The sequence below is a fragment of the Perca flavescens genome, chromosome 6 (assembly GCF_004354835.1).
Source record: "Perca flavescens isolate YP-PL-M2 chromosome 6, PFLA_1.0, whole genome shotgun sequence".
NCBI lineage: Eukaryota > Metazoa > Chordata > Actinopteri > Perciformes > Percidae > Perca > Perca flavescens.
The window spans coordinates 17,075,234-17,103,054 of NC_041336.1; the positions used below are offsets into that span (position 1 = coordinate 17,075,234).

The 27,821-nt window shown below is 42.0% G+C and overlaps 1 protein-coding gene across 7 annotated transcripts; it reads left to right on the top strand.

The window, feature by feature from the left end:
• Nucleotides 1-733: 733 nt before the first annotated feature.
• On the top strand, nucleotides 734-26,312 carry chd4b (chromodomain helicase DNA binding protein 4b). 7 transcript variants are annotated; one of them, XM_028580895.1, is made up of 40 exons: nucleotides 734-1,000; nucleotides 1,299-1,508; nucleotides 1,958-2,082; nucleotides 3,929-4,189; nucleotides 4,305-4,420; nucleotides 4,547-4,646; nucleotides 4,767-4,980; nucleotides 5,129-5,250; nucleotides 5,408-5,531; nucleotides 5,753-5,925; nucleotides 6,463-6,708; nucleotides 6,953-7,156; nucleotides 7,307-7,518; nucleotides 7,690-7,821; nucleotides 7,979-8,078; nucleotides 8,304-8,495; nucleotides 8,655-8,855; nucleotides 9,163-9,300; nucleotides 9,420-9,541; nucleotides 9,644-9,817; nucleotides 10,048-10,189; nucleotides 10,926-11,175; nucleotides 11,290-11,414; nucleotides 11,517-11,609; nucleotides 11,726-11,867; nucleotides 13,439-13,608; nucleotides 15,099-15,288; nucleotides 15,955-16,041; nucleotides 17,442-17,533; nucleotides 17,633-17,766; nucleotides 18,207-18,351; nucleotides 18,460-18,616; nucleotides 19,897-19,982; nucleotides 20,097-20,349; nucleotides 20,438-20,500; nucleotides 22,055-22,225; nucleotides 22,330-22,438; nucleotides 22,889-23,021; nucleotides 23,135-23,330; nucleotides 25,053-26,312. In XM_028580895.1, exons 2-40 carry the CDS (start codon nucleotides 1,445-1,447, stop codon nucleotides 25,253-25,255), a joined length of 5,961 nt encoding a protein of 1,986 aa, XP_028436696.1. In that variant the 5' UTR covers nucleotides 734-1,000; nucleotides 1,299-1,444; the 3' UTR covers nucleotides 25,256-26,312. The 7 variants fall into 7 exon arrangements, with proteins under 7 accessions (XP_028436696.1, XP_028436699.1, XP_028436698.1 ...); XM_028580898.1 differs by having other exon boundaries at nucleotides 20,438-20,494; XM_028580897.1 differs by having other exon boundaries at nucleotides 19,900-19,982.
• The last annotated feature ends 1,509 nt before the right edge of the window (nucleotides 26,313-27,821 follow it).

Sequence of the window (27,821 nt, forward strand, 5' to 3'; positions counted from 1 at the left end):
TGAGACAGATGTGGTGCAGTCAAGCTGTAATATGAACACTGTGATAGGAGGCCTCAGCCTGCATCAGGGAAGCTGAGGAGCATTGTAGGCATCATCAAAATATTTCACACACACGCACACGCACACGTACACACACACACACACACACACACACACACACACACACACACACACACACACACACACACACACACTCTCTGTTCTGTTACACTACCAAACTCAGGCCTGTTTGACCAGAGCACAGCACTGTAAGCATGCAGTCCACCTGTGTTTGGGATCACAACAAAAGTGGAGGCTCTTTGACCTCTTGGCATCACATAGTCATGCTCACTCCCAGGTGGATGCTCAGTGAGTATTATGGTCTGTCACCAGTGGACTTGAGCTCCCCTGGAGACCATGTGACTTTTTCTTTTTTCTTTCTTGTCTTTTTAGGAGTTGTATATTATGGGATGTATCCTGCTACTGCTGGAGTATTATGGTATGTCGAGGAGTGCAGGGAAGGGGGTGTCACCATGACAACGGGGTTGCTAAGGGGGCTGGGACTACTAGTGGAAAGGGGAAGGAGTGTGCATGCAATGAGCCTGGTGCATGCATGCCTAGTAGTGGTAGTGTACGTGCGTACGTGCGTGCGTGCGCGCGCGTGGTGGAGGGGGGTGGGGGCAGGCTGAGTATTATGGTCTGTCCGTTGCGAGGTAACTATGCAGAGTCCTGTGTGAGTGTGGGAGGGGGGGATTATTATGGGATGTCTGCCGCCTTTGTGTGTTTGTGAGGATGTTAGCTAAGCTCTGCCTGTAAGGTTGGGGAGAGAGAAGAGGGGGACGGAGCAACGTGTTCTGGGTCATTGACGGCTCTTTTATTTTTTTTATTTCGCTGATCATTGGTTCAGCCGGTTAATGAATGAGCACTAAATGACAACAACTGCCGCACAAACAGCCTGACTTGTATTCATTCTTGCACCGAGAGAGAGCACACCTCGACCCGGGACTACACACACACACTAGTAAGTTTCTAATGTGTGATGGTTTCAATGCTTAAACTTTTTTTTATGTATTGTTTTAACTCGATGGGGCGAATTTGCATCATACTTGAAATAATGAAAAATGGCACACTTAACTTCATTCACTCCTGTGTAGGAAAATACCTGCAAATCAACAACAGATACTGTCCTAAGCATACATAATCTAGTTATCCAACTTGTTTGAGTACGCAGGTGGTCAAAGTCAATTAGATGCTTTGTAAATAATAAGACATGGGGAAGGGTTATCTACCACCAATGCCAGTTATTTATTTATTTTCAGCACCCACCGCCCCCTCCCTTCCTGGACACCCCCGGTCAATTCTCCAACAGTCCCACGTCATTTTCCCTCCTCCCTCGCCGACCTAGAAGCAAGGTTTAGGAAGGATTAATTCGACCAGCAAGACATACAATTAAAACGCTGCGAAAATGTCGGGCAGCGAGGATGAGAGGGAAGACTTTGGAGCCGCGGACGAGCACTCACTTCTTCACGGTAAGCTCGTTTTTTATTCCTCTGAAGAAGGTCCATCTCTCTCTGTGACTTGAGCTCGCCGAAGCTAACGTTAGCGTAAGCTAGCCAGTCCGTCACTCGCCATTGTAGACTAGTTAGCTAACTTGTCAAGCAAGTGTTATATAGTTTAAACTTTTATTTCTTAACCCCTCTTATTCCGAAAACATCATATGCGTCTTATTGAGCGTGGGCGTGAACTGTCAAAGTTTCAGAGCCAGAGAACAGACAAGTTTCAACCTGTTCTGTTGCGGCAGTGTGTGTGTGTGTGTGTGTGTGTGTGCGTGCGTGTGTGCGCGTGTGCGCGCGTGCGTGGGTGCGTGCACGAACATTAAGTAGTGCCAGTGCGCGAGTCTGCCCTCCTCTCCCTGTAGCCTGCAGCAGTGCTCATGTCCGCTTGTCTTCTCTCACTAATGACAGCATGTCACCCGCAGGGGAGGACGAGCCGGAGGATGCTCTGTCTGAAGTAGAGGAGGTACCCAAGTCGAAGAAGAAAAAGAAAGCCAAGAAGAGCAACCGAGAGAGCAGGAGCAGCAAGAGACAGAGACCCATCAGAGAGGTTAGTTTGCCAAACTTTTCATGTTTGTTAATGCTGTGACTCAGGGGAAGCCTATGGTATTACATTTTTGTCCGTTTTGACCTGGTAAACAACTCTGTCAACCCACCACGTGGGGTAACATCTCGGGGTGCACTCTGAAACAATCACAAGGGGGCTCTGTGAGTCACTGGGCTGCAGCTTAAAACCCACAGATCTCCCTGGACATGCACAAAACATCCCGAAGTGATGGATTGTTTTGCAGCCAAATAGTGAGCTAATAGACTAGTTCTTTCATGTGCTTCTGAGTTTTATTCACAGCGGACAGTGAAGCAAAACAGCTGTAAAAAAGATGCATTCATCATAATTTCTGTGGATATATGATGTAATTAATATATACAGAGTTGGGGTTTAAATAACAGAGATAAGCACATTTCCTGTAATTAGGGCTGCAACTAACCATTAGTTTCTGAATTAATCAATTCATGCTTTCGGTTATAAAATACCTGTAACTAGTGAATAATGCCAAGTATAATATAGCAGGGCCCAAGATGACACATTAGTTTTGTCTGGCAGTCCAACAGTTCAATACCGGGTTACAGTTTCAGTTTAAAATGATGATATGATGATATAGAGCTGTAACGATTGTTCAATAAATCCATCAACAGAAAAGGAATCCTTAACTATTTTAATCATTTAATCAATTCATCGTTGAATGAGACATTTTCAAAGGAAAAATGCCAAACTTCTCTTGTTCCAGCTTCTCAAATGTGAATCCTTCTGGTTTCCTTAGTTTCCATGACAGTAAAAGGTTTGACATTTTTGCTTTAATTAATTTATTTTTTGTCAACTAATTTTCTGTTAATCGACTAATATATTTAGTAACTGATCGCTACAACTATACCTTAAATTAGTGTTAATCCTGTTCTGACCAATGTAGCTCCATGGATGATGGCTGAGCTGTGGGACTTTCCATACAAACTTCCACATCCCAATAAATGGATAATTATATATATATATATATATATATATATAGAAATCAAATAAAAGTGATGACACTTTAATTTCTATATATAATACATACAATGTATTAGGGCTGGGCGATATGGACCAAAAGTCATATCCCGATATATTTTGGCTGAATATCGATATACGATATATATCCCGATATTTTTTCCGCAAAGTGAGAGCAAATGTTCAAAGTCAAAGCCAAATATGACATGTCACATGTAGTTTCATAGAAACCGGCTATTTCAGTGAACAGCTGCAAAATCAAATGAATAAGTAATAAACAGGTTTCTTCACCTGGTTCAATGCTCAGCTGTTCAAATAACAATAAAATGTAAACACAAATACTGTATAACAACAGGAGTTCCTTTTTGAAATCAAAGCTCCATAAGGTTTTTAAACGTTTTAAATTGTTAAATTTTTCTTCTACACATTTTCAGCGCTTATTTCTACATCCCATATTTTCTAATATAGGGCTGGGCGATATAGAGAAAATCAGATATCATGATATTCTTGACCAAATACCTCGATATCGATATTGCGGCGATATATTCTAGAGTTGACAGTTGGTGCTCTCCCAAAATATCTTCACATTTAGATTTTAGATAAATAATCATTAATAATAGAACAGCTAGAACAGTCTGGTAAGTTCAGAAAAGTACATCACTTCACTGTAATGAAGCCTTTAAAACCAGGAAAAGACACTTATGTCATATCACGATATTACGATATCCAAAATCTAAGACGATATGTAGTCTCATATCACGATATCGATATAATATCGATATATCGCCCAGCCCTACAATGTATACAAGCACCAGTTGTCTTAGTGTAATTTGTAAAGTGACTCTACATTTTGCAGGAGTTGCCAGTCAGCTCCCCAGAGCACCTGATTGGAGTAGAAGCAGCAGAGAGAGATGCAGAAGAGGGAGCTGTGCGGTCAGAGAGTGAAGGAAGTGATTATGCCCCCGGGAAGAAAAAGAAGAAACGCTCCAGCTCTGCCAAAGAGAAGAAGAAAGGAGGTGCGGCTGCGGCAGCAGAGAAAGGAGGCTCATCCAGCTCAAAGAGCAAACGTAAAGATCCAGAACCAGAAGAGGATGAGGATGATGACGATGATTGCCAGGTAAAGATTTATTCAGACCCAGCTTCTGAGTGGATAGTTCATTCCTTCAGGCATTCCAACATAACAAACTAACCTCCCCTTGCTGTTCTTTTCAACCCCTCTCCTCCCGTCTCAGCCCAAAAGCTCCACCCAGCTGCTGGAGGCCTGGGGCATGAAAGACATTGATCATGTCTTTACTCAGGAAGACTACAGCTCCCTCACCAACTACAAGGCCTTCAGTCAGTTTGTTAGGTGAGGAGACCCCTTTTATATTAACAGTAGATATTACTGTTTGCCTCTACCGCGTAATTTAATGGAGCTGTGTATGTATGAAAATATAAATAATCACTTTATTTCTTGTACATTTGATGTCCTTAGGCCTTTAATTGCAGCTAAGAACCCCAAAATTGCAGTGTCCAAGATGATGACTTTGATGATGGCTAAGTGGAGAGAATTCAGCACCAACAACCCTCTTAAGGTATTGCAATCCTGAACAAGGATGCACGTCTGATTTGTAATGAATCATGTGTTGCTGTCCTTTTGTGTGTTTGACAGTAGAGAGCAGAGTTTTCTCACTCTGCAATGTGTCCCCCTGTAGGGTTGCGCCACTGCCAATGCAGCCCTTGCAGCTGCCAATGTGGCTGCAGCTGTGGAGAACATGGTGGCAGGGACAGACGGAGGGGCAGAGACCAGCGCTGCTGCTTCACCCGCACCGGCTCCTGCTCCTGCCCCCGCCCCCGCTCCGACACCTGCTGCACCCCCGGCAGCCCCGGCAGCTCCACTCCGCAAGGCCAAGACCAAAGAGGGCAAAGGTAAAGTAGGATACATATGGAACATGATTTTTAGGCTTAACATGATTAATTAAACTTGAAGACTAAGGTGTGTTGTTATTTATGAACTCTGTAAAAAAAAAAATATAACTACTTCCTAAATAAACTTCTTTTTTTGGTGTCTTCTCAGGTCCCAACGCTCGCAGGAAGTCGAAGCCCACACCGAAGCCTCTGCCGAAGCCCAAACCTAAAAAGGTGGCTCCGCTGAAGATCAAACTAGGGGGCCTCAACAGCAAGAGGAAGCGCTCCTCTGTAAGATACTTTTTATGCCACCCAATTTTTCTGTTTACAGTACAGTCTTAAAGTTTTGAGAATTAGCGGGATCATTAACTCAGAATATTAACAATGTACTATAATGTAACCAGCTATTTCTCTCATTCCCAATGTCCTCTTACTGTTTCTCTGTTAGAGTGATGAAGATGAACCCGATGTTGACAGTGACTTTGACGATGGGACTTTCTCTGTGTCAGATGGCTCTAACCGCAGCAGTCGTCCTAAGAAGAAACCCAAGAGTGCGAAGAAAAAGAAGAAAGGTTGGCATGGAAATATTACTTAAATAAAAAGTCAGTTCTGTTATCTGTGCATCAATGCTGGACATAGATTTAAGAACAGACAGCAGCCTTATGAAGGATGTGTTGCTTTGGTGAATAAGATTCAGAGTCAAGGCCAAAATGAAGGCCTTTACTTCTTATATGTCCAGGTCTATGTACCTCATTTTCTTCTGCTAATTTTCTGTGGATGTCCTGTCTCTCAGTGGAGACGGAGGATGGCGACGGCTACGAGACAGACCACCAGGACTACTGTGAGGTGTGCCAGCAGGGAGGAGAGATCATTTTGTGTGACACCTGTCCCAGAGCTTATCACATGGTCTGCCTGGACCCTGATATGGAGAAGGCCCCTGAGGGCAAGTGGAGCTGCCCACACTGTGTAAGTACCTCTCAGTGCTGTGCAGATAAGACCATTAGATCCTATGTTAGAAGAGATTTGCTCCTGATTCCTGGAGTATAAAACACCAGAGCAAAAATTGACACCTGCCTGTGAAGTATTTTTTTGTCAAAGTGTATTACTGGAAAGTTGCACTGACAGAAGGTTGGTTGTTGGGAAATTTTTTCTTTTCTTTGTTAACGGTGATTTATAAAATATTTTTGTGTTCTCCATTTCTCTTTGTTCTCTGCTGGCCCCCCCCAACCCTTTTGCTCATGTTCCCATCTATCCTTTTCTATTCCCCACCACACATCTCACCCTCTGTCCCCCATTTCCTCTTCTTGTCCCTCCCTCCCTCCCTCCACTTTGGCTCCACACGCAAACATGCACGCAATGCACACACACCCCACCCCCGGCACTCTTGAAAATCACCCCACACCCCTCCCTTTTTTCCTTTCACTCCGTTCCGCATACCTTCCCTGCCTGTCTGCCTCCCCTCACACTCACACCACCTCCCTCTGTCTGTAATTCTGCCACTAGGAGAAGGAGGGGATCCAGTGGGAGGCCAGGGAGGATCTCTCTGAGGCCGAAGGGGAGGATGAAGAAGACAGAAGGGATGAAGGGGTGGAGGAAGAAGACGACCACCACATTGAGTTCTGCCGGGTGTGCAAGGATGGAGGGGAGCTGCTTTGCTGTGACACCTGCCCCTCCTCCTACCACATCCACTGCCTCAACCCTCCTCTCCCTGAAATCCCCAATGGAGAATGGATCTGCCCCCGCTGCAAGGTGAGCGCTGTGCATGCTGCGCGTGCTTGTGCTCACGTGGGCGTGCATGTGGATGCAGATCCTGTCTTGTGCTCGCCTACAGTATTTTAGTTAAACCATGGCAGCTTTTATTTTGCTGGTTTCTCATGTCTTAAAAATCCATTCCTATTATTTTTTTTAAACAGAGTTTCTTATCAGATTCCTTCTATTCATTGACAAGTAGCAGATCCTAAATTATTTCCTCCCCTTTCCTACTTCCTAACAGTGTCCACGGATGAAGGGCAAAGTCCAGAAGGTTTTAACATGGCGATGGGGGGAGCCGCCCGCCCCCACGCCTGTCCCTCGGCCTGCTGACCTCCCTGCTGATGCTCATGATCCCCCGCCGCTGGTGGGCCGCAGGGAGAGGGAGTTCTTTGTCAAATGGTGCAACATGTCCTACTGGCACTGCTCCTGGGTGCTGGAGCTACAGGTAGCACACTCTGAAACTGTATCCACCTGTAGATGACAATGCGGATTTTTTCTGATCACTTACTTCACAAACACACAAGACACACACAAACCCAATGGTCCAGCATATTCAGACCGCCCTCTCTCTTATCTCCCTGTCGCTCGTCCCCAGTTGGAGCTGAACTGCCAGGTGATGTTCCGTAATTACCAGAGGAAGACTGACATGGACGAACCGCCCCCTGTAGACTTTGGAGGTGAGGGTGATGAAAACAAAAGCACCAAGAGGAAGAACAAGGATCCTCTCTTTGTCCACATGGAGGAGGAGTTTTACCGCTATGGAGTCAAGATGGAATGGCTGATGATCCACCGCATCCTCAACCACAGGTAGGACACATATAATCTCGTGAAGCACACAGTTGACCTATAAAAAAGGAGCATACAGTAAATTTGGTTTGCTCTGAAGGTGTGGAACCATCAGACTGAATTAATATTATAGTTGTTAAAAATTGCTGTTTTAACAGTCCATGTTTATTTTTATTTTATGTTTCATGTTAGTGTTGATAAAAAGAACAACATTCATTACTTGATCAAATGGAGAGATCTGCCTTATGACCAGTCAACCTGGGAGAGCGAAGACATGGACATCCCAGAGTTTGACACCTACAAACAAACATACTGGAATCACAGGTACGCAGAGACTTGCAAAATCTCGGATGGGGCGACCTCTCACTCCCCTGGGATTCAGCGGGTTGGATTTGAAACTGGGCCCTTTGCTGCCTGTATACAAAATTGCAGTTAAAAATGTGTTTTTTTTTATCTCACAAACTTTTGTTTATCTTTTAAGAGAGTTGATGATGGGTGATGAGGGCAGACCTGTTAAGAAGCTGAAGAAGACAGTCAAAGTCAAGAAAGCAGAGCGTCCACCTGCTAATCCAGTTGTAGATGTAGGTATTATAAACTTTGAAGCAAAGAAAACAAACTTCAAAACATTTCCAAACACAGACTTGGTTATTGGGAAACCTATCCTGCCATATATAGTGTTTTCAATAGACTATTGAATTATTAATTATAAAAGGAAGCATTCCTGTCTAGTGTATTCCCTTGGCAGAATAAAAGTAGCTTGAATCCGGACAGATGTGGAATTGATATTCTTGGTTTCTTCCTTCCAGCCCACCATCAAGTTTGATCGGCAGCCTGACTACCTGGACAGCACAGGAGGCACTCTACATCCCTACCAGCTGGAGGGGTTGAACTGGCTGAGGTTTTCCTGGGCTCAGGCCACAGACACAATCCTGGCTGATGAGATGGGTTTAGGAAAGACTGTACAGACTGCTGTCTTCCTCTACTCATTGTACAAGGAGGTAAGAACAGCATAAATGATTGTGCGAGTGTGTGTAAATGGGTGAATGAGAAGCAAATTGTAAGGCGCTTTGGATAAAACCGCTACATGGATACAGCAACTTAAAAATAAATCTATAACATCTTTACATGTTAATGTTGACTTTGTCTTCCTGGTAAAGGGTCACTCCAAAGGTCCCTTCCTGGTGAGTGCTCCCCTGTCCACCATCATTAACTGGGAGAGAGAGTTTGAGATGTGGGCCCCTGACATGTACGTGGTGACCTACGTAGGTGACAAAGACAGCAGGGCTGTCACCAGAGAGAACGAGTTCTCCTTTGAGGGAAATGCCATCCGAGGCGGGAAAAAAGCCTCCAAGATGAAGGTAAGGAAAGTAGAAAAAAAGAGTGATGAAACCAAATGAGAATATTAAAGATCTTCGACAGGAAATATTGGTGGTGTAGTCAGTTTGAATTGGTGCCCTGCACACTAGCACTTGCTTTCCTGTGTAGAATCAATAGTTACACTGATCTGAATTTACATTGCAAAAATGTTAATGCTGCCAAATTATACAAAAGTTCAACCATCGGTTTTAGTTTGTGGCACTATATTACCAATGGAAACAATCAATTGCAGCCCTAATAATTTTTTTGCCAGCTTAACTAATGTCCTCCTCTCTTTGTGCTTTACAGAAAGACTCAACAGTCAAGTTCCATGTCCTGCTGACATCGTATGAGTTGATTACCATTGACCAGGCTGTGCTGGGCTCCATTGAATGGGCCTGTCTGGTTGTGGACGAGGCTCACAGGCTCAAAAACAACCAGTCCAAGGTAATAACAGAGAGTACTTTTGTAGAACGGTTTGTTTATCCTGTGTTTCAAATGTCATCAAAACATATTTTGTTCAATGCCTAATATATAATGTGTTTTGTCTCCCTGCCTGTTGTTAGTTCTTCCGAGTGTTGAACAACTATCCGCTGCAACACAAGCTGCTGCTAACTGGAACTCCCCTTCAGAACAACCTGGAGGAGCTCTTCCACTTGCTGAACTTCCTGACCCCAGTGAGATTCAAGTCAGTAGCCCCACATGTGGCCACAGTGTATGTGGCCGTATTGCAAGTACAATGAGTACACCCACCCCCACCCTATATTGATGTATATTTTTTTCTTTGCAGCAACCTGGAAGGGTTCCTGGAGGAGTTTGCAGACATTGCCAAAGAGGACCAGATCAAGAAGCTTCATGACATGTTGGGACCACACATGCTCAGGAGGCTGAAGGCTGATGTTTTCAAACACATGCCCTCAAAGACTGAGCTCATTGTTAGAGTGGAGCTGAGCCCCATGCAGAAGTACGTAGAGAGAACATGTGTAACAAAATACTTAAAAAGTATACACCCATGAAAATGAAACCGGTCCACGTATTGAAGACTATGGATGGGAATCTTTCTGTCATTATTCATTTCTGGGTAGTGCAGGGTATAAAGTCTGAATTTTGAAAATATCATATTTTCCTTTGTCTGATCTCTGACGACTCCTTTCTCATTTAAAAAAAACAACCTTTTTTTATGTTGTAACCCAGGAAATACTACAAGTTCATCCTAACACGTAACTTTGAGGCCCTGAACACTCGTGGAGGAGGAAACCAAGTCTCTCTGCTCAACGTGGTGATGGACCTAAAAAAGTGCTGCAATCACCCCTACCTCTTTCCTGCAGCCGCTATGGTACGATCCAAGTCTTTTCACACAATTATATGGGAACAAACTTTTCTTCTGGGGGTCCATGTGAACTATGAACTATAATGTATGGAACAGCTGCAGTGAAGAGATGAAATCATGTACAACAATGAGTAATTTTAAAAGACTATTTAAACTGAATATATTAAATGGATACGAAAAGGACTCGAGGTGATAGTATTGTATACAGGTTCCTTGGTCTACATTTTAAGTCTAGTATGGAGGTGTTATTATTTGATTTGCTATAAATAGATGGAAATGAAGAAGATAGATGGAAAAGAAAGGAGGAAAAAATAAAATAAAATGTCAATGTGTGTGCATGTATGTATGCATCTGTATCTATGTGAATGCATGGGTTTATGTGAACAGTATGTAGGTAGATATATGGTGTATGTAAAGATGTATGTATAAGAGAAGCATCAAATTGTTTTGTATTTAACTAAAGGATAAAAATAGAGAAAGGGGGTAGGACCTGAAAAGTTTGTTATGAACTTCTTCCTACTCCTTTTTGAACATGGGAATTTCTAATTTGAATTACTTACAATCATTTTGGAAGATTATGCTGAGAAGTACATGACCTTATTAAGCTGTCATTTTAATTTTAATTTTATATATGTATGCATGTCTGTATATATATATTTTTATTTTATATATGTTCAAAATAAACTACTACTACTACTACTACTACTATGCCATGTATTCAGATTTCTTACTCTGATTGTAGGAAGCACCAAAACTTCCAAATGGCATGTATGAGGGCAATGCTCTGACCAAGTCTTCAGGAAAACTGACGCTGCTTCAGAAGATGATGACGAAGCTAAAGGAGGGAGGCCACAGGGTTCTGGTCTTCTCTCAAATGACCAAAATGCTGGACCTGCTGGAGGACTTCCTGGAGAACGAGGGATACAAATATGAGAGAATCGATGGAGGAGTCACCGGCAACTTGAGACAGGAGGCCATCGACCGCTTTAACGGTGAGCCGTATACAAACACTGTTTGCATTGCCTGAAAACAGCTGCTCTGGTATGCTACCAGTGGTCTAATTTTCTTTCCTTCTATGTTTCTTTTTCTGTTGTTCATCCCAACAGCTCCCGGTGCTCCCCAGTTTGCGTTCCTCCTCTCTACCAGAGCTGGTGGTTTGGGCATTAATCTCGCCTCCGCTGACACTGTCATCATCTACGACTCTGACTGGAACCCCCACAATGACATCCAGGTATGCAAACCCCCAGGCGTTAACCTCACATCCATGTCAGCATGTTTGTTTGTTTTTGATGATGGGTGATTATGCTGTTTGTTTCATATGTGTGCTTCGTAGGCGTTCAGCAGAGCTCACCGTATTGGGCAGAACAGGAAAGTGATGATTTATCGCTTTGTCACCAAAGCCTCCGTGGAAGAGAGGATCACACAGGTCTGTGACAAAGGACAAGAAATGACACATACGTCTTAAAATTGTATCAACAATTTCAGGACTGTGTGATCACATGCTCACCGCTTGTTTGTCCTCCATCTACCTCCCTCTGCCAGGTGGCAAAGAAGAAGATGATGCTCACTCATCTGGTGGTGCGACCAGGTCTCGGCTCCAAGACAGGCTCCATGTCCAAGCAGGAGCTCGATGACATCCTCAAGTTTGGAACTGAAGAGTTGTTTAAGGATGAAATCGGAGAGGGTGAGTCGACTTTAACCCACTGACAGATGTACGATCCAGCATGAGTTCTGTCAACCATTTGCTTTTATATTTATCTGTGTTTTACTATTTACAATAAACATGGCATTAAAAGATTTCATCACTGGACAACTTAAAATTTGCTACATTGAACTGAGTCCACATTTCTCAAAGCATTAAAAGGCAAGGCAGCTTTATTTATATAGCACATTTCAGCAACAGGGCAATTCAAAGTGCTTTACATAAAACATTAAAGAGCAGTTAGAAAACAATTAAAAAACAATAATAAACAAATTAAAAACATTAAAAGACAAGAATAAAATTGATAGTGCAGTATAAGAATAAAAGTTACAGTGCAGTATAAGAAATTAAAGTTAATAAAATAGATTATTTAAAGAAAAGCAACATCAAAAAGATAGGTCTTTAGCTTAGATTTAAAAGAACTGAGAGTTGCAGCGGACCTACAGGTTTCTGGGAGTTTGTTCCAGATATGTGGAGCATAAAAACTGAACGCTGCTTCCCCCTGTTTAGTTCTGACTCTGGGGACAACAAGTAGACCTGTCCCAGACGACCTGAGAGGTCTGGGTGGGTCATAATGTAGTAACAGATCAGAAATGTATTTTGGCCCTAAACCGTTTAGTGATTTATAAACCAGTAAAAGTATTTTGAAATCAATTCTTTGAGGCACTGGAAGCCAGTGTAGAGACTTCAGTACTGGAGTGATGTGATCCACTTTCTTGGTTTTAGTGAGGACTCGAGCAGCAGCGTTTTGAATCAGCTGCAGCTGTCTGATTGATTTTTTAGGGAGACCTGTAAAGACACCGTTACAGTAGTCAAGTCTACTGAAAATAAAAGCATGGACAAGTTTTTCCAGATCCTGCTGAGACATAAGCCCTTTAACCCTTGATATATTTTTAAGGTGATAATAGGCTGATTTTTTAATTATGTTAATGTGGCTTTGAAAATTTAGGTCTGAGTCCATGACTACACCAAGATTTCTTGCTTTGTCTGTAAAAGGGTAGCTAGATCATTTTGGATTGTTGTGAAAACAAGAGGTGCTACAACCCGTTTGTCATAAGAACAAATGTTGTAAGTGGATCAGAATAGGGCATTGTTATTAGTTATATTAAGCTAAATCAAATGTTGAGCCTTTGCTTTTTTAACACAATTCTGATTTCACCTACACCTGGTGTCATCACCCGTATATTATAATTATTATTATTATTATTATATTTTTTATTGTGTGCGTGTTTTTGTTAAAAAAGATCTGTAATGCACACTGTTTTGCCAATGAATGCCTATTCAAACATTTAACTTACATTACATAGGTTTAACTAACTTTAATATACTTCACTGCACATTTTTATGCTTGTGTTAGGTGAGATAATCAGGATACTAACACTGGTTCAGAGAAGGAGTTGGGGTTACAATGTGAAAATGGGGAGAGACTCTGCATGCCTCTGGCTGAAGTGAGAACTCCTCCACCGGGATGCTCGTCCGATCTTTTTAAGTGTTACAGGGAGTAAATGTAGTTTCTGCTGCCTTCCTTTTTATTTGACTCATCCTGCTTTCAGGGGACAACAAGGAGGATGACAGCAGTGTGATCCACTACGATGACCACGCCATTGACCGTTTGCTAGACAGGAACCAGGATGCCACAGATGACACTGAGCTCCAGAGCATGAACGAATACCTCAGCTCCTTTAAAGTGGCCCAGTATGTGGTCAAAGATGAAGATGATGAGGTAGGAGTGCGTCTACAAAATCTGTGTACGGGGGAATGTTCTTTAGTTAAAAGTGTCTAACAAATGTCCTACAACTATAGGTCTTAACTACAGAAAAAATTGCATTTTAGTCTTTGGTGCAGCTTCAGACATAGATCAAGCTTTGACCTAGATTAAGCATTATTTTTTTATTTTATTAGGAATAGCATAAAAAGGTTTTACATATTTAAAAAGCTTAATCCACAGGCTTTATTCCTAATATATTAGGGCTGTACCGAATGTCATTTTATTTATTTTTTACATTTGAAGCTTCTATAGAGGTTTTTGAAGGAAGCTTTGATTGTCTGTTGTCATATTTTATGATGTTGATGCCCAAAAAAAACCTTAGCTGGAGCACCACGCGATACATGATAGGCTGTGATCTTTTTTTGTTGTAACAAATTAAATAATTTACTATAGGCCTAATAGTGTTAGAGACAAAATATGTCTTTTGTTATTGTTGTTATATAAATGTTGTTTATGGTGCTGTTAAATTGCTGCTAGACCGCCCCGTTAATAGCCTCCAGGTGCGTGCCTTCTTTTGTGTGCTGCAAGCGGGAGAGCAAACTATTTTTTGAATGCAGTAAAAATTTTGTTTTTGAAACTCTCACATAAATCATTCATTATTTCAGAAATGTTGAATGCGTTGAACTTGCGATGATTTTAGCATAATGAAAAGGCGATGCCTTCAGTCGTCTGTGTGCTGAAAGGCGTACTTCTCTCTGCCCGACAGCACTGTGTGTGTGATATGTTACATGGTACATTTTGTTAAACTAAAAATATAAGGTTAATGTCTACCTGCGGGCCTTCCCCCCCGGACTTCCGTGCCGTGGACACCCCCGCCGTTGCTTCAGAGAACGTGTCGGATCTGTGAACAAAACACAGAACACAGAGACATCACCCGCAGTATGATAATAATATACACAACACAAGATTCACTCTCAGTGGTTTCAGTGACATGAGAAATATTGGACCTCCAGCTCACCTGGCAGAGCATGCGCCCCATGTAGCTGCCCGGGTTCGAGTCCAACCCTGCGGCCCCTCTTTCTTTCCCCCCTTTCCTGGCATTCTCCAGCTGCGCTATAAGAATGGCAGTAAAAAAGCCCTACAAATAAATGACTATTTACTAAGTACTAATGTTTAAATATAAAAAAGGCCATAATGCACAGAGCTACCTATAAGGCTATAGCCTCACCTAGTGGAAAAATCACGCCACCATTGTGTGGGTCACACAAGTCTACAAATATTATAATACTAATAACATTAGTCTAGCCCAATCATTATCTGCAACTGTGCAGAAATACCGGATTTAAACAGAATGAAGAGATATGCAAAAAAATGAAAGGTGCGTAGCATTTGAATGTTGATTTAGAACTCAAATGTCAACATTATGAATAAAGCTTCAAAGCTTCGAAGTATTCCGGACAGCCCTAATATATATATCATATTAACCACTCTTTGTTTTCTGTGAGGAGGAGGAGGTGGAAAGAGAGGTGATCAAGCAGGAGGAAAGTGTTGATCCTGACTACTGGGAGAAGCTGCTTCGTCACCACTACGAGCAGCAGCAGGAAGATCTCGCCCGAAATTTGGGCAAAGGCAAAAGAACTCGAAAGCCAGTCAACTACAATGACGGCTCCCAGGAGGACCGAGGTATAAGACAGGGTACAGAACAATATATAATGCAACCTCTTCTCGTGTGTGTGTGTGTTGTTCAGTGTGGTTTGTGGTGTTTGTTTGGTGTTGGTGTAACATGGTAGGAGATCCAGTGAGTGGTGTTTTATGTTATTAGTATAATTAGATTGGGTATACGTAGAAACTTGTTAGTTGTGTGTTATTTAGAAATTGATAGTTGCTTTCTTCTCAAACCAAGCATGTTTAAAAAAATGTATTTGAATACAGGGGGCGGTCTCATTAAGGAACATTACAAAGTTCTCAAATCTGAAACATAGAGTGATGTATATAGAGCAGTTTGGACTTCTCCTCAGTGCAGTTATCCAGCGCCTTTGTAATCCTGCAGTATCTCCCCTCCTCCGTTTGAAACAGACTTATTTGAGCAAAGTGAATACAGGATTACAAGTACAATAGCAGCAGACTTATGAAGACTTTGGCAAACTACTAAATACAACAAACCCAAGACAAAATATTAGAGAAACTGAAAAGTAGTAGCTCCCCCTCCTGGCTAAAGCATTGACAGTAACTAAATGGGGCTGCACGAAGAGTTTGGATTTACTTTATCTCGACTATCGATAAGATTCTGTCCAGGCAGTGAAGAGTTGTGTCCTTTTTTATTTTTTCCCTCTTCAACATTTATGTCTGTGCTTCCTCTAGACTGGCAGGAGGATCAGTCTGATAACCAGTCTGATTATTCGGTGGCCTCGGAGGAAGGCGACGAGGACTTTGATGAACGGACTGAAGGTAAGGCTCACTGTTTTGATCACTGCTGAAAAAAAAAGGTGTTTGTGTGCTTCAGAGCAGGTGAGCGGAGTGGAGCAGTGAGAATTTCCGCTTGTCGCTCACAGAGCTGTTCGTTCCCTCCGCTCAAAGCCGCTCCACTCTTAACTCAAATTTCAACCCACTGCAATCATATCACTCACCTCTTGCTCCAAAAAAAGGGGGAAAAAACCTGTGTTGAATTTATCATATGAACGACACCCGTCCTTCCTCCATGCTGCCAGTGCACTGGCGGGAGGGCGGGTGCCGTTAATCTGCATGTACTGATCAAGCTGCAGTAACACAGAGAAGGGCTCAGGCAAGCTTCAAACTCATGATGTGAGCGGTATCGGAGTGGAATTGCACCGAGATGGAGCGGGGGATAAGGCGTTCCATTTCAAATCCTCGCGCTCCGCCCACATGCTTTGGTGTACTTTGGTGGCCACCTCTCTTAACTATTATGTGAAGATATATGTGGTCCCTTGAAGTTGTTTGAAGTTAATATTTGAGTTTAAGATTTGGCAATGCTTGATACACAGAGGTAGACAATCCTGTTCGAGCCCCAGTTCTTTCACCCACTAACATCCTTCAATCCACCTCTACAGATGTTTATTCAGATTCAGACGACAGCTATGATATCCTCATTGACAACCTCTACAACAGGAACTCAGGAAATGCAGCTTGCCGCTGCATCATCTGCATTGAGCGTAGTGAGGCAAGAGAAGACAGAAAGAAAAAGAAAAAGGACAAAAAGAGAAGGAAAAAGGCAAAGAAACACAGCCAGAAATTTCTAATCAATAGTTTCTCAGCCAGCTGAATCGCTACTTGCACTTTAAAGAGATTGTTGGTGTTCATATTAGCTGTTAATTAAGTTGTTTTGAAATGCACTTAACAGGGTTTGTTTAAAAAAGCACTTTTAGTGTTGTTTCTGATCAAATAGTTCCCTTATATTTATACAATTTCTGAAAGCTGATACAAGTGTTATATATTTGCCAATTTATTTAAAAGTGCTAAAAGATGTACATGTTTTGAATTGATTGTATTTTTGTTTTATTTAATTATGGCTCTGTTACTTCAATTGCATTAAATGAAGTACACTACAACACTGCTTTCAGTTGTAATTGAAAATTATGCTTTAAGTGCATTAAGTGTAGACGTGCCGAGAGATTGTGAGAAGGGACAGCTTCAGCAGGATGAGAGTGTTCCGTGATGAGCTGTAAGTGGAACATCTTCACAGAGCAACTTTAGGACGTTAAGAACACACACAATCATTCATCAATATTCAGTTTGAGTTTTGACTTTTCGTTTTCATGGCCTCAGCGATACGTTATTGATTGTAATGTGCATTGAATCAGATAAACTAACTCTTTTTATTTCTGTTGTAGCTAATGCCCGCAGACCAAGCCGCAAAGGGCTGAGGAACGATCGGGACAAACCTCTGCCTCCGCTGTTGGCCAGAGTGGGCGGAAACATCGAGGTGAGTTCCTTTAGATGAAAAAATCAGCACAAACAGATAAACAATGATAAATGCCTTACTAGAATTTGCAAACATCTTGACATCTTTATTACCTGTCAGGTTTTGGGCTTCAATGCACGGCAGAGGAAGGCCTTCCTGAATGCAGTGATGCGTTATGGGATGCCTCCCCAGGATGCTTTTACCAACCAGTGGCTAGTCAGGGACCTCCGAGGAAAGTCTGAAAAAGAATTCAAGTGAGTCTCAATGTGACGTTTTTCTGCTTGTCCCGAAAGTTTGCACTGAATATCAAACCTCAATACCTTTTTGGTATTGACCAAAATGTGTCTGCAACAAAAACTGTCAAGTGCTGAAAGTAACCATCAAACGCCAGATCAGATTCGTAATCTTGTCGACTAAGTATAAAAGAGCTCCTGACTTGAATCAAAAAATGGGGCTTTTAATTTCCTGTATGGCCGCCAAGGCCAAATGCCCTATCTCGCTATTAGTTAGTTAGCTAATAATTTGTGTATACGCCCCGTGATTCGGATCTTGTCCAAAATGTAATGGGTTCTTTCTTGGCACATGCTTCTTTGTGCATTTATGTAAAATGTTCCCCACTCACAGAAATGTGGACATTTTTCCAAATGTATTTACGTTGACGTCCCTTCACCTTCTTCTTCAAACATGTTCTCAGGGCCTACGTGTCTCTGTTCATGCGTCACCTTTGTGAGCCAGGGGCTGATGGAGCTGAGACTTTTGCAGACGGTGTCCCACGTGAAGGTCTGTCCAGGCAACACGTGCTCACCCGTATTGGTGTGATGTCACTTATAAGGAAAAAGGTATGGTTTACCAGTTAGAAAAGAAACACTACACATTTTGTTTAGATAATTCAAGTGTTGAATCACTGTTTGAGTGATGGGCTGACTGATTCACGTGTTGATTAACAGGTGCAGGAGTTTGAGCATGTGAACGGTCAGTGGTCGATGCCCTGGATGGCAGAGCTGGAGGAGAACAAAAGGGCTGCAGCTTTGGCTGCAGGTGAAGACCCAAAGACTCCTTCTACTGGGACCCCTGCAGACACACAGCCCAACACTCCAGTCACAGGTACACACACACACACACACACACACACACACACGCGCACACACACACACTTTACTCTTAGTACTGGATTATTGAAACAAAATATTAAAGTCCATATGATTTCTTACAATGCAGAAATGGTCAGTGCATTCAGGTCATTTCATTTCAGCTTCATACTGTAGTTAGACAATCAGAACCATCACAGACACTGTATGTTGTAACACTTTCTTATGGGGATCCTGACAAATGACATGCATTTCCATTTCCTCTTAGCCACTTCCTCTGAATTCTAACTTTACCTTTAAATCCAAGTCATAACCCAGGACGTTGTGAGAATATTTTTGTTTCTCTGTGTTGCACTGAAAGATATTCTGTTATCATTTAGTCTTTGTTCAGCCTCAAATATACGTATCTCTTGACTATCAGCTTATTCCCTGACACCTTCTTGTGGATACAACCAAATAAAACATGAAAAAAGTAACAACTGGCCACAAGACAAATGTATTTAGTTTTTATTGACAGCTATAACAGATAGGGTTGGGTACCTTTCTACCGATACCGGTACCTGGAATTCGGTTCCGGTACCCAACGGTACTTTTTTCGGTACTTTCCCTCTGTAATTACAAAAAGAAATTAAAACCCCTTTCTCCTCCCAAACCCGTCCCTACAACCTATTCAATTGAATAATTATTCTACTTTTATTCTTGTATTTGTATATTATTCTATTTTAGCCTGTTTTATTTTCATCATGACTGTTTTTAATAGCTCTTTAATGTTTCATGTAAAGCATTTTGAATTGCCTTGTTGCTGAAAGGTGCTGTAGAAATAAAGTTGCCTTGCCTTGCAACCTCAGCCTGTCAGTCAGTCCCCAGGGCACAGAAGCCACCGTTGTGCCTGCTCGTGTCAGAGGAAGTGTAATGTCAACAGCACTGCGACTGCTTTTGGCTCGCCATTAATATCATATCACGGTGAAAGGTGTCTCCGTGAAGTTTTGAAAAACTGTAACCACTCTTGAAACCACTTTATCGGCATTGCCATGACTCACTCTGATTTCAACAAAACTGCGGAGCTGACGTAGTTTGCTCCGTCCGCACGCTCTGTGTCGGACCTCTGCTCTCTGTCAACATGCAGAGAGGACAGATCACTCTCAGGTACCGAAATTTGGTACCGTTTGACTTTACATGAACCAATACTCGTTAGTACCGATGTGATTCGGTCGGTACCCAACCCTAATAACAGAGACAAGATATAAACACACTCTTTGCATACCTGTTGTTGACCTGTGTTCTGTTTCCTGTCAGAAGATTTGTCAAAATTAGAGGACAAGGAAGACACGAAGAAGGAGGGTGAGGATGGCAAAGGAGCCAAGAAGGCAGATGATCCAGAGGTAAATTCTGATTTTACAATCACATCATCCAGTTTTGTTTTCAATACTGTCTAGTATGTTTTCAGTGGCAAATATACAGATTTTTGAATTTGAAACCGGCTATGTCTCCCCTAGATTATTGAAATCCCAGATGAGTCTGAAAAATCCCCCGTCCTCGAAAAGAAAGAAGAGGAAGTAGACTCTGCTGCAGAGAAGGAGGAGAAGGAGATGGGAAATGGAAATGAAGGAAAGGAGATGGGGGTGGATGACACAAGCAAGGAGAAAGAAGAGAAGAACGAGACTTTGGAGACGGAGAGGGACACTCCTGCTGAGGTCAAGGGTGAAGGTTCGGAGGGCAAGACTGATTCAGGGGAGGAAAAGTCTAAAGGTGAGGCAGGTGTTGAAACTGTTTTCTGTTTTGTCTCGTTTCCTTATTTCCCTTTTCTGTCATTCTAACACTGCTTCTCTTGTTTCAGCTGAGGAGGAAAAAGATGAGAAGATGGACACAAGTTTGCCAAAAGAGGAGAAGAAAGGTGCAGGTCAACAAACACACATACACACACTTTGCAATGGAAGTAAATTTCACCGCACACTTTTTAAAGGGGTGATAGAATGCAAAATCGATTTTGTAGTACCGTCATAGTTGAATAACGACAGTTTGGTGGGTAAATAGGACATACATAGAAGCTCAAAGTCTCATTGACACCCCTTTACTATGAAAATCTCATATTTTGAAACTGCCGCTGAAAACGGGCAAATCCCAACAAAGCTGGAAGTTGACGTCAACCTCCAATTGCAAATTTTGTCCAGCTGTGCTGCCTCGCCACATCGGACACCGTTGTTAGCTTTATAAGACCTTTAGGGAGATGTTGTATAAGTGGCGTGACGAAATTCAAACTGTAAATATACACAAATTTTGCGGAAAATGAAGCTAACTATCCGTGATTTGTAGCTAGCTACACATCTACACATAGCTAGGATTGAAGGGACAGTCATAGCTAACGAAACCCCCACTGTTCACAAAAAGTCATTAACTTGAAATCGGACACCGTTGTTAGCTTTATAAGACATTTAGGGAGATGTTGTATAAGTGGCGTGATGAAATTCAAACTGTAAATATACTTTATTTGTGCCGAAAATGAAGCTAACTATCCGTGATTTGTAGCTACACATAGCTAGCATGAAGGGACAGTCATAGATAACGAAACCCCTAATCTTCACAAAAATTCATTAACTTGAAATCGGACACCGTTGTTAGCTTTGAGACCTTTAGAGATATGTTGTATAAGTGGCACGACAAAATTCAAACTGTAAATATAGCTAGTTATGCTGACAGCCAGCCATGATTAACTGGAACTGTTGTAAGAGATTGCTGGTGTAACAAGCTCGCTGACCGCGCTATCACTCTCACACACGGGCCATTTAGCTAGCAGGAAGAGGGGAGCTGCAGGCAAGGGTCTGTGGAGGAAGGCAGGCCGTGCAGCGAGGCAGCACCGGCAGCTGAACTCCGACACACAGTCTTACCAAATTTGCAATAAGCCATACATTTTCGTAAAACGTCCCATATTTGAGCTTTATATAGTTGATTTCTCGCTTAAAAAAGTCTCAGAAGTGAATTTAATAACGTAATAGCCCGACAAACAATGTATAACTTTGCAGTGAGACCTGCTGTGGAGTCTCCCATGTGTTTCTATGTAGTTTGCTCAAACCAATCAGCACGTAGCTCATTCTGAATATTCATAAGCATACCAAATTTGGAAGAAAAGCTCTTGTTCCAAATAGAGCCATATTCACAGGGTAGTTAAGGGCCTAATAAAATAGCATTCGGGCAATTTTCAGCCCAACCAATGTTACATACCCCATTAGGAGACCTTAAGGAACAGTGTAAAATACCCTATATAATCATTCTATCACCCCTTTAAAATGTCTGTAAACGATTGCCTCCGATGGAGACATGCTAAATAAATGTCTAAGTTAAAGCTGTCAGAATGTCAATATACTTAACACAATTAAACAATGTCCTTGGTATCTTAGTAGTTGATTTTCACCCATATAAGCTTTGTGGCTGACATGTTTCTGATGTTTTCTCGCAGATCAAAAAGAGGAGAAGGACGCTGTGAAAACAGACGAGTCTGGCAAACTGCAGAATGGAGAGAACGCCAAAGAAGGAGCAACAGCTGCGTCAGTGGTTAACGTCAGTGAAGAGAAAAAAAAAGCCACCAAGCAGAGGTTCATGTTCAACATTGCTGATGGAGGATTCACAGGTGGACACACACACACACATGCGCAAACACACACACCAATTTTCTCTCTCTTCTATTTTTTCTCTTTAGTTTCTGTCTTTTGACCTTTATGCCCTCCTTTCCAGAGCTTCACTCTCTGTGGCAGAATGAAGAGAGGGCAGCCACCGTCACCAAAAAGACCTTTGAGATTTGGCACCGTCGCCATGACTACTGGCTGCTGGCTGGAATCATACAGTATCCTTTCAGTGGGCCATTTCTTCTTTAATTCTCATGTGCGATTGCTGTCTTCTAGTTAATTAGAGCTGAAATGATATGTTGACTAATGTTATTATCGGCAACTGTTTCAAAATAAATATATATATATATATATATATATATATATATTTTTTTTTTTACTATAATAGAAAGGGGTTTCTGTTATAAGAGTGAGGTGTTTGTGTGGATTAATAATTATGTTGGGTTCGATTGATCCATTCGTATCGGACCAACTACTCAAGCCAGGTTGCGCAGTGAGGGACCTTTTTCAACAGCTTTACTTGACCAATTCCCAAACTGTAAATTTATCCATGCACAAACATTAGCATCCATTGTTCATAAAGTGTGCTTGAGAAAAAAATTAGCGTATAATAATATCACCCTTTACAAGCCAGTAATGTTGTTACACTTGACCTCGGCGTCTCTCAGACATGGCTACGCTCGGTGGCAGGATGTGCAGAACGATGTGAGGTTTGCTATCCTCAATGAGCCCTTCAAAGGGGAAATGAGCAGAGGAAACTTCCTGGAGATCAAGAACAAGTTTCTTGCCCGGAGGTTCAAGGTGAACTAAACAGGCTCACTAGTATCATGTGTTTCCCCTGTGTGTATGTGAGTGTGTTTGTTTCTCTCTGTGTTTCTCACTGGGCATGTTGTCTTTCTGTGTTTCCTGTATAGTTATTGGAGCAGGCGTTGGTGATCGAGGAGCAGTTGCGCAGGGCAGCTTACCTGAACATGACAGAGGACCCGGCCCACCCCTCCATGGCCCTCAACACTCGCTTCAGTGAGGTGGAGTGTCTCGCCGAGTCCCACCAGCACCTCAGCAAGGAGTCCATGTCTGGAAACAAGCCTGCCAATGCAGTTCTGCATAAAGGTAAAACATATATAAGATCTAGAGAGATAAGTATAGTGAGAGTCCTCATGCACCTGCAAAATATTTGTAGGACTGTGGATTTTAGCAAAATTTAAAATGAATCTCAAGTACAAGACTTTGAAAACACCTGTATAATATCAGGATAATGCTCTGTAGACTTGACAGTCTCATGACTACAAGAAAGGGACAATATGGGGGCGAGTGGACTGCTCAGGCTTTTGCTCTTGCCTGGGGACTGCAAAGTCAGGTGCTTTCTGTCACTTTGGTAGTAACTGAATAACTTTACACGTAGCTTATTATTTAATCTAACTTGAAAGGGAAGCGACTGATCAGACACTCATAATCCTCTTGACTTTTTTTTTTTGAAGGAACTGAGCAACAACTGCCTTGCAACTCACCAACAAACTTACAGATTCATAAAGTCTACAAGAAGGAGCTGTAGATAATTAGCGATGACATTGCTTTAAAAAAAAAAAAACAGCACATTTGCTTTTACTTATACTGTATACTAAAGGTCATCCTATGTTGATCTTGGCACGAGAATTGTTTTAAATCTGTGCTTTTATCTCACAATAATATTCCTTTAGTTTGAATAAGAAAACTTTTTTTATTCCCCTAAAGAAAGTTGTGTTTGTGTGTGAGAGAGGACAAAGTGTTTGTGTTCATTGTGGTAGTATCAGGTGTAGGGAGAAGGGATTTATGTAAACACAAATATTTATAGATCTAATTATAGCTGCTAACGTGACCAGCAACAACTGTCAGGTGCAACACTGTGAGCAGCTTTCATATTTAAACAAGGACAGCTTTCAGGAAATAAGCACTACAACCACCCAGTAGTCCAACTGTGAGTTTGCATCCTTTGAAAACACCTGATGGTAGATTAACCTTTCACAGCGCTGTGCTGGCTCCAAAAACTGAAGACACAACAACAATCCCAAAGCAAAAGCTCACCGTCTCCTCTGTGACTCACACATTCCTACACCTGCAGGTGTAGCCAGTTAAAAGATACATTCCGCGGCACATCCGCTCCGTGAACGTGCCGCAGTGTAGCCAAAGCAAAAGGTGATGTCTTCAAATGTTGCTTTTTGCCTGAGCAACAAAACAGAGAAAAGCAGCAAATCCTCACTTTTTGGAAGTTGGAGCCCTCAAATTATTAATTATTGTATTTTTGCTTGAAAAATTACTTAAACAATTAGTCGATTATCAAAATAATACAAGCAGTAGAGAAGGAGAGATGCTGTTTTGCCATATTGAGTGTAAGAAGAACAATGACAGAGCCCAACGACAGTTGTTGATAGTTTTATAATTTACAACTTTGTGATGTGCTGTTGTTAGCCCGCTAGCCACGTAAGCTGCCGCAGTTCATGTTTACAGCCCTACCTACGTAATTTCCCATCAACCACTGCTGCTCCGTTTTGTAAATTTTGCCAGACGAAATCTGCTCTGACTGCAGCTTAACGCTAAAGTGTGATCATGCTGCAATGCAATATGATGTTACTGACAGTGTTTCTCTGTTTGTCTGTATGCTTGATTAAGTGTTGTTTTGTCTCGTTGATACGACTGGTAGGCTAAAAACAGAATTGCCCTACGGGGATAAATAAAGTTGTTTGAATTTGAATGAATTTGAATTCGCACCAGGCACAAAAGTGACTAAAAAACTACAGTCCTTAATTTAGATTATCACGGTGGCGCTCATAGCTCATTCACGTGTTGTATTTCCAGTTCTCAAACAGCTCGAGGAACTGCTGAGCGATATGAAGGCCGACGTCACGCGTCTCCCGGCAACCATCGCCAGGATACCCCCTGTCGCTGTGCGGCTGCAAATGTCCGAGAGGAACATCCTCAGCCGATTGGCCAGCCGAGGCCCCGAGGTCACCGCTCAAAACCAGTCGCAGACCTCACAGCAGATGCAGGTGCCGCGCTGACCAATTACCTCGCACATTTCACTCTCTCTGACCGAGGCTAGTCGCCCTCACCCCACCGCCATGTAGCAGACGTCCTCCCCCTTAACCACCATGTACAGCACAGTCAGGTTAGTCCTCCTCCTTCTGCACCCACAACCCATCTCCTGACTCAGAAGAGCATCAGCTATGCTGCTGGACTTTGTTTTAAGAAGACTGGAACTGCAGATGTAGGATGGGAGCGAATGGAAACAAGTCTTTCTCCTCCACTGGGATTCAGATTTAACTCCTATTACTTGAGCACTGTCGTAACTGAACTGCGAGTAGCTCCACTGACCTGACCTGTCCTGTTGTGTCTTACAGCAGGGTCAAACATGTGTATGTAACTATATGTAAGATAAAGATGAAGACTGGAGAAAAAGCAGCATGCTTAGAGTATACTGGTGCTTTGTAGTCATTTTTGGAAGGATTTTATTGTGCTCATTTTCTCCTTTAGAAAAGTGTAAAACTTTTTTTTTTTTAAAGTCGTTCAACTCTTGTGTCCTCACCTGTATGTGTGTATGTGGAGAGAGAGAGTGTGTGTGTGCGTGTGTGCATGTGCGTGCATGCATGCATATTTCTTGTTTGTTTGTATGTGTAAAACAGGGCATATTAATGTGCACCTCTACTGCAGAATGTCCCCGACGCTGAGAGACTGTTACTGTCACTTTTCTATCAGTCAGTCAGATCTGTTACCTGCGTCCTTACTCGCCATCCCCATCCTCCACCCCTCTCGTCAGTTGACCAGATCCAGGATCAGCTCTCCGTGCTCACGTCCCAGCCAGCATCTCGACATTCCTAACTGCACCACAGAATTGCCCCCTGGAAACTGCCCCGTGTTTTCCCGAAATACGGACATGCAATAGTTCCACATCTTTTAGGTACATGGGATGGTTTTGAGAACGATTTTAAATTAATTTAATTTCTTACTGTGTATTGTTATGTTGTTGTACATTATTGAATATTATTATTATTATGGTTACCACCTTGTTTTTATCATTGTTGTTTGTTTTTATGAACTACAATAAAAAGTCAACTGTTATTCAAGGTTTTTGTCAATTTATAAGGAATTCTGCATGTTTTTCTTAGCCACACTAGCAGCATTGCTCTGGGGATTGCGATAACGGTCGGTCCACCAGTTTGGTCCAGATTGAAATATCTCCACAACAATCGGACTGATTGTCATGAAATCTGGTGCGAGACCCCCAGAGGATGGATTCTACTGACTTTGATAATCCTCTAACTTTTCCCCTTCCGTCATTGTGACATTTGTGATTTTGAGTGAAATATCTTGACAACTACTGGATGGATTGCCATGAAATGTTGTGGTCACTTAACCTTTCATCTAGTGCCATCATTAGGTGAAAATCTCAATTTGTCCAACACTTTAGTAAATAACTTTCATATTAACTACAATCAAATCAGCCTCAGCTGTACATTCTGTAAATGTCACCATGCTAACATGCTAAACTAAGATCTTTACGCAAACAGTAACATAGTAAACAATCAGCATGTCACTTTGTCATTGTGAGCATGTTAGCAAGCTAACGTCAGCATGTTAGGATGCTGACGTTAGCATTTAGCTCTCAGCACCACTGTGCCTAAGTACACTGTCGCTAGCATGGTTGCAGACTTCTCTCTTAGTAAAGTATTAGATGACATATTAAACAAAATATAGTCTCTTAACCACCGTTTGGCAACCATTAGCTACTAGAACAGCTTTAACACTCCTTGTTATAAACACTTCAAGGATCTTGATCTCTATTAGGGGAATAACTATATTCTAAAATATATTCCCTCATTGATGTTTTAATGATGGTCGTGGAGAGAACTGTCTAAGACTTTAGTCCTAATCTCTCCTATAGGTGTTCAATTTAAGAGAGAGCTGTTGGCTGTGAGGGTCATACCACATACCTTTTATATTCATCAAACCATTCTGTGACCCCCTGTAGTAGTAGTATTAATTTTGCACAATAAAATCAAGGCAACAGGAAAAAAGAGATTAAGAAAACCCCTTGGGGCTAATAGAAGGAATCTAACCTAATGTAAAGAAAAGTATGTTTATACATTTGTTAATATTTCCACTCAGGTTTTTTGTTTAGTTTGTCACCCTTGCTTATGTAAGAGATGCTGATACCAAGTTTAGAACAGTGTAACTGTTCAAACAAAACAAATGACGAGCAAAGAGCATGTCGTAGTTTGCATGCAAACCTGGAAAGACGAGGTGGAATTTACATGGAGGCAAATGTTGATTTGCAGGAGAGATAGAATAGCAGGAGAGCCTTTGCACATAGAGGGGGGAGAGCAGGGGAAGAAGAGGACAGGAACAGGCCCATTTTCTCCTGTAGATAGTAGATATCCATGTCACTTCCAGGCCTCCGCAGATAAGTAAGTAAATGAGAGTAAATTATAGGGCGTGGGGATTGGCTGGGCTGGTAATGGATGTCTTATCTTTAGAGAGAGTTGGAGGCTAAACACAAGCGAGGCTGGGTACAAGTGAACAAAAAAAGTAAGTGCAGGGGAAGCTAACCTTTACTGTAACTGTAACCTC